General features: G+C 40.7%; 1 protein-coding gene across 3 annotated transcripts in view; it reads right to left on the bottom strand.

The window, feature by feature from the left end:
* Window positions 1–740: 740 nt before the first annotated feature.
* The window catches only part of Asah2 (N-acylsphingosine amidohydrolase 2), a 70,084-nt gene continuing 59,082 nt past the window's right edge, over window positions 741–11,742 (bottom strand). For all 3 annotated transcript variants that reach the window (XM_059247328.1, XM_059247336.1, XM_059247346.1), the window contains 3 exons: window positions 8,043–8,102; window positions 4,768–4,856; window positions 741–996 (listed from right to left, as the gene is read on the bottom strand). In XM_059247328.1, the coding sequence (XP_059103311.1) occupies window positions 807–996; window positions 4,768–4,856; window positions 8,043–8,102 (339 nt within the window). In that variant the 3' untranslated portion in view covers window positions 741–806. The remainder of the gene's footprint in view (window positions 997–4,767; window positions 4,857–8,042; window positions 8,103–11,742) is intronic.

Below are 11,742 nucleotides of genomic sequence, written 5' to 3'. Positions count from 1 at the left end.
AATCAGAGCACTGTAATGTCTTCCGCATAGTTGGACTCCAGAGGCCATTCCAGAAAAGATATGAAAATGAACAATAACCCTGAGCCAGGCAGACCCATCCCAAAGTGACTGATTAGAAGGATTAAGTTCATTTGAATGCAGGAAAAACTGGCATGCTAATTTTCTGGCTATATTTTAGCTGGGTTCATATATTTGTAGTAATATTACATGATACTTTGTAATGCAACTAGAGGAAAATATATAATAACCTTATTCTAACCTAAAGTGAATTAAACCTCATTATTCCTCTCTGGAAGATCAAGTATCAATCTAGAGGACTTCTAGAAAGTTCTCTAGTATTCTCATTCAATAAGTCTATAAATAAATAGGTTAAACATTGTTCACATATCTTCAGATACTATCAATATACTTCTGAGATTTCATATTAAAGGGAATTCTCTCTTAAGCAATCACAAAACCTCAAGTAAAATCAAGCTTTAGGATGAAGACCACAGGGTGCATGGTTTCCAGAGGACTTCTCTCATACATATTCTCTCATCCACTAATAACTATTCTCTCTCTCTCTCTCTCTCTCTCTCTCTCTCTCTCTCTCTCTCTCTCTTTCTCTCTCTCTTTCTCTCTCTCTCTGACCATGCATGTGCATAATCATACAAACACATAGACACACATGTGTCCCATTAGCAATAAACTATCTGTCCTCCAAACAGGGACAGTTACAAAAATCAAACCAGTAGCTCACATTTGTGTGAAATCACTCTATAATGTACACAGAGAAAAGCTGTTTTTCAATATCTGCCAACTTTTCACTAAGTAGTTAGAACTTCAAAAGGAGAAGAAATGCCTTCAAATGCAAGTATGACAGCAGGCCTCAGAAACTCTTGCTTCCGATTGTGTCCAAAATATCTTATTCTGTAGATTCCAGGCTGTGCAGTATCTGGAATATACCATTCAATTGTTGCATTGCTCAGACCCAGTATTCCCTTGTGCCAATAAAACCTGTTAACAGAAAACAAACATATAAAAAAATACAACATTGCTCTTTAAAATGTATGGTTTTCATCCTGTACAATAGCCCAGGTCCCTTCCCTACCAGATGACTTCATATTAATCATACAACAGTTAACCTACAGGCTCAGCCTGCGGTGCACATCTTATACCAGGACCTTGACTGGTAAGTCCACTCCTTGAACATCCTCCCCAGTCCCTAGATCTACCCTGAGTTCCACATCCAATGCCCCATCCCAACCCAGTCAGTGCATCTGATCTGCCTCCAACCTACAGTCTTTGGCAATGATGTGCACCAGTCCAAGCTCCCCTCCTACTGCTTGATTTCACCACACCTCTACCATGGCCAGCTCTCAGGTCCACCCAACTCATGTATCCCTTGTTCTGTCCCAGCCACATCAGACATAAAACCAACTGAAGAACTCCATATGCTCAGGTCATTCATATAGATAGATAGATAGATAGATAGATAGATAGATAGATAGATAGATGAAAGAACAAAACAATTTGTCTTCCTCTAAAATCCAGCAGTCCTATGGAAATGTTCTCCAATGATAATTATCTGGAAAAATCACAGAACACAACATTTGAAAAATAATCATAAACTTTATCCAAGAACTTTACAGAACACACAAAGAAACAAACCAATTAACTTAAAGAGAATGAGTGCCTGAATGGTACCCAAGAAAATACAGCATAAGGCAGAATGAAGTGATAAAGACAATCCAAGATCTGAAAGCTGTGCTGTGGAATAATCCTGTACACTGTGAAAATGTGCCGCTCTCATTGTTAATAAAAAGCTGATTGACCAGTAGCCAGGCTAGAATTATAGTTGGGACATCCAAACAAGGAGAATGATGGGAAGAAGAAGGACAGAGTCAAAAGAAACATCAGCCAACTGCTGAGGAAGCAGGACATGTAGAAAATGAGGTAACAAGCCATGAGCCATGAGCCATGTGGCAAAGCATAGATAAGAAATATGGGTTAATTTAAATGTAAGAGTTATGTAGTAACAAGCCTGAGCTATTGGTTGAGCACTTGTAATTAATATTAAGCTTCTGAGTGATTATTTGAGAGTGGCTACAGGACATAAACTTCCATCTGCAAAGCTGAACTCAATAAAGAGATAGAAACATTGAAGAGTACTCAAGCTGAAATGAAGATGGAGTGTTAAAAAAACTCAATAACCCAACTAGAAAACTCAAAAGAAAATCATACTAGTAGAATGAATCAAGCAGGATATATTAGGACTTGAAGATAAAGAAATTAGAGCACATAAGCAAATAACATGGAAAAACAGAAAAATAAAACAGGACAGGGCCTGAAGTAAATATGGAATACCAGGAAAATAACAAATTTTCAAATTATAGGCATAGATGAAGGCAATGAATCCATGCCAATGGATAAAACTGATCTTCAGATCTTCAACAAGACAATAAAAGAAAACTTCCCAAAACTAAGGAAGCTACACTACTGTACCCAGCAAACTATATGCCATAGTTGAAGGAGAAAGAAAAAAATTCAGAAAGAAAAAAACAGAATTCCTGTTTATTATATCAACTCTAAACAAAATACCAGAAGCAATATTTTAAATTCAAGAGAGGAATAACCATAGTCAAGCAACTATAGAAAGAAAACAAATGAAGCTATAGTTACTGATACATAAAGTACAATTAAGAGTGCAACACACGCTCAACTATATTCATAGCAGCATTATTTGTAATAGCCAGAACCTGGAAACAACCTAGATGCCTTTCAGCTGAAGCATGGATAAAGAAAATGTGGTACATATACACAATGGAGTACTACTCAGCAGAGAAAAAAAATGACATCATGAGGTTTGCAGGCAAATGGATGGAACTAGAAAATATCATCCTGAGTGAGGTAACCCAGACTCAGAAAGACAAACATTGTATGTACTCACTCATAAGTGGATAGTAGATGTAAAGCAAAGGATAACCAGACTGCAACTCAACTCCAGGGAAGCTACCTAGTAAAGAGGACCCTAAGAAAGACACAGGGATCGCCCAACGACAGAGAAATGGATGAGATCTACATGAGCAAACTGGGGGTGAGGAGGGGTAATGGAGGGCAAGGGTTGGGGGAAAGAGAACTTAGGGGAGCGGGAGGTCCCAGCTGGATCAGGAACAGAGTCGGAGAACAAGGAAAGAGATACCATGATAAATGAAGACCTCAGGGGAATAGGAAGAAGCAGAGTGCTAGAGAGGTCCCCAGAAATCCAAAAAGACACCTTCACAATAGACTACTGGCAATGGTTGAGAGAAAGCCCAAACTGACCTACTCTGGTGATCAGATGGCCGAACACCCTAACTGTCATGATAGAACTCTCCTCCAGTGACTGGTGGAAGCAGATACAGAGATTCACAGCCAAACCCCAGGTGGAGCTCCAGTAGTCCAACCAGTGAGAGGGAGGAGGGATTATATGAGCAAGAGACATTGAGACCATGATTGGAAAAAGCACAGCGACAAATAGCCAAACTAGCAGAAACACATGAACTGTGAACCAATTGCTGAGGAGCCCCCATGGAACTGCATCAGGCCCTCTGGATAAGTGAGACAGTTTATTAGCTTGAACTGCTTAGGAGGCCGCCAGGCAGTGGGACCGGGACCTGTCCTTGGTGCATGAGCTGGCTTTTTGGAGCCTGGGGCCTATGCTGGAACAGTTAGCTCAGCCTTGGTGTAGGGAGCAGGGGACTGGACCTGCTTCAACTGAATCTACCAGGTTCTGCTGACTCCCCAGGGGAGACCTTGCCTTGGAGGAGGTGGAAATGGGGGGTGGATTAGGAGGGAAGGCTGGGGGTGGGAGGAGGGAGGACAAGGGGAATCTGTGGCTGATATGTAAAATTAAATTAATTATAAAATAAAAATATTTATTAAAAAAAGAGTACAAAAAACAAAAAGCAACAAATGACTATAATCAACACAAACCATTCAACAATAACTCTAAGTATTAAAGCCCTTAACTCTCCAATCACAAGACACAGGATGGCTGAACAGATTAAGAAACAAAATCCATCTTTTTGTTGTCTACAAGAAACTCAGCTTTAAAGATAAGCACCATCTTAAGGATGAAAAAAAAAAAAAAACCATTTACAAGCAAATGGGACATGGAAGCAGGCAAGCATTTCCTGGCAAAATAGACTTTGAACTAAAACTAACCTGAAAAAACAATTAAGGATACTTCATTCTAATCAAGGGAATACTAACCAAGAAGATATTACAATCCTCTGTGTGTGTGTGTGTGTGTGTGTGTGTGTGTGTGTGTGTGTGTGCAGATGAAGGACCTTTACAATGAGCTCTACCAAATCATGTCAACTCCTTCACCTAGTACATTTGTCAACGAATTTACAAGAAGGCCGACTAGTTTTTCAAGGAATTCCTGTGACCGTGGGAAAAACAAAGTTGATGAAAGCTGGAGGGGGCCATAGCTCAGGGATACAGCACTTTCCTAGTATGTACCAGACTCTAGATTCTACCCACAACAACACTAAATAAAAGTCAAAGATGTCAGCCAACATCTCATTGTACCTAATCCTAGAGAGGCCGACACTATGCTGCTTTCAGTCAACAGAGTCAAAATGGAGCCTAATAAATCAATTAAATATGGCCAGAAGGAGCCTTGGAAATGTGGTATCATTAATATCATGCCATGTATTAAGAAGTCTTTTAGTTTGTCCTTCCTACATTATGAAGCAACTGTTTTCAAGACTTCACAGACAAATAATCAATAGACATGTTTACCTTGTCTCCCAGGAGGCATCATTATACATTATCTGCCAGTCGGCTATAGACTCCTCATATTTCTCCACAGTGAGGAAGGTTTCGTGGGTCTGAAATACAATTAACACCACTTCTCAAGCACAACACAGTCACAGAGAGATTCGGTCTGCATTGGCTCTCCTCACTACACAGCAACCCACCAATGCCTGCTGTACACATGCATTAGTATTTTACCCAAATTCCTAGGCACATCCCTTTATGCAGTGTCTTCAGAATAATAGTTTACCCCTTTAAAAAAAAGCACAAAAGCTTAAGAATTTTAAAGAAGCATAATTATGGCATTCATAGCAAATTTGAAAATTTTAAATGAAATGAAATTTTAAAGAGACATAAATCAAGACCAAGAGTACAAGCTTCTCTAGTCACCACATAATTGAGGAGAGGAAATGGGATGTCTTCCCGCACCACCACCACCCTGCACACCCCCCCCCCCACCGTCTGTCTGTCTTCAGGTAACTGAATTATTAGTTACCATGCTTTCCTAAGTCAAAAAGTTGAAAAAAAAAAAGCATAAATCGTCCCTGTTCCAGGGTGCTAAAGACACTTCTACAGTGTAATAATACATACCTAGAAACCATACCATAAGCAAAATGTATTTCTACACTGAACAACAGCTACAATAGAGCAACTTGTTTCAGACCAAGAATCCAGCTTCAAATAAAGCAAAGATTTGAATGATATGACAAGGTAGTAAATAAAAAAAAGCCATAAATCTCCATTACCATCAAAACTTTTACACTGTCTCCCTGAAAGATAGGGCTTGGGGGTGTGGAGATGGGTCAGTCAGTAAAATGCTTGCGGTGGAAGCATGAGGACTCAAGTTTGGATGCCCAGAACCCACATGTGCATGGTAGATGTGTCTATAATCCCAGGACTGGGAGGGTGGAGACAGGTAGACCCCTGAAGCTCATTGGCTAGTCACCTTAAGACTCCAAGTTCAGTGAGAGGCACTGTCTCAAAAAAAAAAAAAAAAGGTAGAGAGCCAATGAGGAAGACAAGCAATGTTGGTCTTTGGCTTCCATTTGAATGCACCCACAGCACATACGTGTCCACATCTCCATGAACACACACACAAATAGGAGTTGTGTATACTTCATCTTTACACTTCACAACCCTTTATGCCTATCATTTACAAGTCTCCAGATAACTTAATAAATGGATTACTTATTTATATTTGGTCATGTCATTGTTTAAAACAATTCTCTAATTATTCAACTGATACATGACATTTAGTAAGGAAGTGCTCATAACCATGATGACTATTAAAGAGAGCTGTTGGTGCACATTGAGGACATGGTGGCATTGTGGGGGCCTTAGATGGAGTAAGAGGTATGATGGTCCCTAATAACTAGGTCTAGAATACTGGTTGGAAAATGTCTAGGTCCCCAAACTATCAGGACAAAACATGTGACTATCTTTTCCCTACTTCTCTGCCATAATCTCTTACAGGTGTATATTTATTAAAATTTAATCTCTCTGCTACTGAGTTTACTTATATACAAAGTAAGGATAATAAAACAAGCTACTGGATAGTAGTGAGGATTAAATTAAATGCATGTAGCAGTATACATAAAGCATCTAGCTTAATACTTGGAGACAACAATTGCTCAGCAATTAGGGATAATTATGATATGATGCAGGTAATAAAGAGCACTAGAAATTGTTTTGCACGATTTCAGAGAGTTCTGAGAACTCTCATTATGATGCTGTTAGCATTCTGTTCTTACAGCAGCGGTGATATGAGTACTCTGAGGATGTCAGGCATGATCCAGCATTTTGATATCGTCAGAAAGTAATGTGATGAGCATGCAGATGTTCTAGTGGAGCTTGACCACAAACTGTCCAAACATTAGAACATTTCTCCCCATAGACAGTATCATATTGCCACAGTTCTAGCATGGAGTAATGGCATTTGAACAGAGAGAAATGACACTGTTCATTTGGGAAGAAGGTGTTTTGGATTATAAGTGATTTTGGACCCTAGGAAGAATGACTCAATATAATGGCTACATCCACAGTCAGGGTAGAAAAGTGATCTAAAAACCACTTCTATAGGTCCACTTTCCTCCAAAAATTTCTTCAAATTTTGTTGGGAGTTTGTGGCAGTGCTTTTTACCTTCTTTTATTTTGTTTAGTATTTTTTAAATTTTGTTCATTGATGTTATTGAGCATGTGCTGTGAGGGATGTATGCATGCCACAACACACATGTCCAAGTCAGAGGACAGCTTGTGGAAGCTGTTTCTCTCCTTTCTCTCTGTTGGTTCCTGGGACTGAACTCAGGTTCCCCAGGATTGGTGACTAGCCTCTTTACAAACTGAGTCACTTTACCAACTAGTTTCCTTGGTTTTTGAGACAAACCCTTGCTGTATAGAACAGGCTGGCATCCAACCCTTGGTTACCTAGCCTGCACTTCCCAGGTTCTGGGATTACAACTGTAGCCACTAAATCTAGTTTGGTTAGATGTTTATAGTCAGAACCTGTATTGTTGTTGTTTATTTGGATACAAGATTATTCTAAGGAAATTGCAGAAGACTACAGTCATTTAATTTCTAGGCATGCTATATAAGTGTGTGTAGTTTAATATATATAAAGCAAAACATAGGACATATTTTGTAACAAATTAATAACAGTAATCAACTCTAAGAAACAGATTTGTTGGGAAGAAAGGCACTTCCATGTTCTATTTTATTAATTTCTATGCTGTTTGTTTTTACATCGGGCATATATTTCTTGTGTCATTTTCCGAGTTAAACATTCTATTATGTCAACAGGAAAATGGCCAATGTAAACTAACATAAGGCACATGGAACAGAACTATTAGGGCACGTACCAGTGTGTGATCACTCCAAAACAGAAGAGACAGGGTCTGGAGTAGCGATGCTGGAGGGGTCAGAAAGGTCCCCGAAAGTAGAGGAAATCACTTCCTTTTTTTTGGCCCTTTCAATATGTTAATAAACTTAGTAAGTTCTAAATTTAAATGTGTAAGTGGGAATGTCTCTGAATCTGTATCTTCTGGAGAAGCAGTGCGGCCCTGCAGACTTTGTGACTCCATGAATCTTCCTGTGTGCTATGTTCCACATTCAATTCCACACTAGCTGTACCCATTGAACATTTTCCCACCTTCCAAAATAAAGTAGGGGAAAAGCCTGATATATTTTTGGATATGTGAGATTCTCCTGTAAAGTGAAGGGAAACTTTAAAAGCGAATTTAAACTGGAAAGACAACGATGCTCACCTGGTTTTCTGCTGAATTCTTTGGGTTAGCGCCTACAAATATAACTTCAACCACTTCTCCCTGGAAATAAAAATGGCACTTAATTAAATCTAATACAAGCCTCTTTGCTGTATTCAGATTTCAAGCATTATCTACTATACATTCTAGAATCCTGGGTGTATACATTCCATGTACATTCCTGTATACATTCTGCTCTATTTAATTAAGTGATCCCTTTCTAAGTTTGTTGGGAATTGGGACCAAAGAATTTTATTTTGGCAGATTTGGATATAAACAAAGATCCAGAGCTATAATTTTCAATGTGATAACACATTAAAATGACTTCAAATTATATCACAGAACCCTATCATGAAACAACAGTCATAGAGACCACAGAGAAATCAGAAGTGGTCCCACACAGTTATAGCCACTCAGTCATTGACAAAGGTGTCACAACATTGACTGGAGAAAAGACAGCCTTGGCAATGATCTCCAATAGCACAAGAAATAAGACGGAACTAACAAATGGCATTGCATGAAATTAGAATATTTTTTTAATATTTTTATTTTATAATTAATTTAATTTTACATATCAGCCATGGATTCCCCTGTCCTCCCTTCTCCCACCCCCTAGCCTTCCCCCCCAATACACCCCCCATTCCCACCTCCTCCAAGGCAAAGTCTTCCCTGGGGAGTCAGCGCAGCCTGGTAGATTCAGTTGAGGCAGGTCCAGTCCCCTCCTCCCTACACCAAGGCTGAGCAAAGTGTCTCAGCATAGGCCCTGCAACTCACAACTCCAGGGAGGCTACCTAGTAAAAAGGACCCTAAGAAAGACACAGGGATTGCCCAGTGACAGAGAATTGGATGAGATCTACATGAGCAAACTGGGGGTGTGGGGTGATAATGGAGGACAAGGGTCGGGGCGGGGGAGAGAGCTTAGGGGAGCAGGAGGTCCCAGCTGGATCAGGAACAGAGTCGGAGAACAAGGAAAGAGATACCATGATAAATGAAGACCTCAGGGGAATAGGAAGAAGCAGAGTACTAGAGAGGTCCCCAGAAATCCACAAAGATACCTCCGCTATAGACTACTGGCAATGGTTGAGAGAGTGCCTGAGCTGACCTACTCTGGTGATCAGATGGCCGAACACTCTAACTATCATGATAGAACTCTCATCCAGTGACTGATGGAAGCAGATGCAGAGATTCACAGCCAAGCCCCAGGTGGAGCTCTAGGAGTCCCATCGGTGAGAGAGAGAAGGGATTATATGAGCAAGAGATATCGAGACCATAATTGGAAAAAGCACAGGGACAAATAGCCAAACTAGCGGAAACGCATGAACTGTGAACCAATTGCTGAGGAGCCCCCATGGAACTGGATCAGGCCCTCTGGATAAGTGAGACAGTTGATTAGCTTGAACTGTTTGGGAGGCCCCCAGGCAGTGGGACTGGGACCTGCCCTTGGTGCATGAGCTGGCTGTTTGGAACCTAGAATATTTCTTCTGTACAGCAAAAGAAGCCATCGACAGAGTGAACAGCCATCTATAGGATGTCCCAAATCTTTGCCAACTATATACCTATCTTAGTTTCTTTTCCTATCCCTAAGATAAAATACTCTGACAGAAGCAACCTATGGGAGAAAGGACTTGTTCTGGCTCACAGTTCAGAAGTACAAGTCGAGGCACCACTGAGCTTACTTTCTACATTTTCTTAGAGATTTATTTCATTTTTAATTGTGTGTGTGTGTGTGTGTGTGTGTGTGTATTTGCATGAGTGTGGGTGCTTGCTGAGGCCAGATGCCTCAGATACCTCTAGAATTGGAGTTACAAGTGACTATGAGCCACCGGACATGGGTACTAGGAACCAAACTCGTATCCCCTGGAAGAGGAGTGCACACTCTTAAATGCTGAGCCATTGCTTCAACCCCTAGATTTCTCCATTTTATACAGACCTGGATCTCCTTTCCAAAGATGGTCCTGCCAACAACTAAGATTTGCATTGTGTCAAACTGCTTTCTTTTTTAAAATATATTTTTATTTTATAATTAATTTAATTTTACATATCAGCCACGGATTCCCCTGTCCTCCCTCCTCCCACCTACCCCCTAGCCTTCCCCCCTAATCCACCCCCCATTCCCACCTCCTCCAAGGCAAGGGAGTCAGCCCAGCCTGGTACATTCAGTTGAGGCAGGTCCAGTCTCCTCCTCCCTACACCAAGGCTGAGCAAAGTGTCTCAGCATAGGCCCTATGTTCCAAAAAGCCAGCTCATGCACCAAGGACAGGTCCCAGTCCCACTACCTGGGGGCCTCCCATACAGTTCAAGTTAATCAACTATCTCACTTATCCAGAGGGCCTGGGCCAGTTCCATGGGGGCTCCTCAGCTATTGGTTCATAGTCCATGTGTTTCCACTAGTTTGGCTATTTGTCCCTGTGCTTTTTCCAATCATGGTCTCAATGTCTCTTGCTCATATAGTCCCTCCTCTCTCTCGTCAATTGGACTCCTAGAGCTCCACCTGGGGCTTGGCCGTGAATCTCTGCATCTGCTTCCATCAATCACTGGATGAGCGTTCTATCATGACAGGGTGTTCGGCCATCTGATCACACTGATGTAAATATAGACAAATGCTTCTCTTAGCTTTAGTCGGAGAAGCCTCTCTATACCAGGAAGAGCAGTGAATGCAGATTCTTCCCTGCTCAAGGTGCTGAGACTGAAAAAGCTGGTTGGGTTCTCAGCCCTGAAAAGAACACTTACATCATTCAGGGAATATTGCAGAAGAATGTGCAGAAAGATACAAGAGCCAGAAGATAGGAAAGAGGGTTGTGAAATGCTCTCTTCCGGGCACGACACTGCTGTTGCATTCATGGACTCACAGCAGCAGCACTGACCCCACACGACTGGACCTATCAAAAGTCAGCCAAGAAAAAGGCGGCTTCTCATGTGGCTCTACCCATCCCTACTAAACCAGGGGCTACTTATGGATTCTAGGTGATGAGCGGTCGTTATCTTCAGATGTGTACCCCCTGGTGGGCCCAAGAGGTTCAATTGTCTAATTCTATACCCGTGGTCATGCAGATGGTGCAGATTAAACCCAGTGGGACATAAAACAAGACAAAAAGACAAGAATATTGGAAAGGACCTGTAGAAGAGAGAGAGCATCAACCCGAGTGGGAAGGAGGTGAGAAAGGATGGGAAATGAGTAATCAGAATGCATTCTATACCTGTATGAAACAGCCAAATAACAAATTTAATTAATTAAAAAAACTTTCAGAACTATATACCTCAATGGTAAATTTTACTGGAGATTATACCACAGTAGCCTTTCCTAACACACATTTTTAAGGCTTAAAAATAGATAGATAGATAGATAGATAGATAGATAGATAGATAGATAGATAGATAGATATGTTAAAATCAGAAAAAAAAAGCTGGATCTTCCAACATCAATTAACGTATATAAGATAATTTTCTGCAGGCATACACAGAGGCCCATCTCCCAAGTGACTCTATATTCTTTCAAGTTTGACAATTAACTCTAGTCACCACAAGATCTAATCATGTACTCCTATCTAGACTCTATAGAAGGATTCCTGAAATTAAATCCCCAAAGCAAATAATCTAATCAATAAATGAGCTAATGGATGGAACAGAATGTTCTGAAAGGAAGAAAGACAAATGTCTTAGTGGTATTGTCTTCAAGTCCTCAACATCATCAGCTGTTAGGGAC

The sequence above is a fragment of the Peromyscus eremicus genome, chromosome 1 (assembly GCF_949786415.1).
Source record: "Peromyscus eremicus chromosome 1, PerEre_H2_v1, whole genome shotgun sequence".
Taxonomy (NCBI): Eukaryota; Metazoa; Chordata; class Mammalia; order Rodentia; family Cricetidae; genus Peromyscus; species Peromyscus eremicus.
The sequence above is the reverse complement of the archived record's forward strand: the minus strand, read 5'-3'. Positions and strand labels throughout refer to the sequence as shown.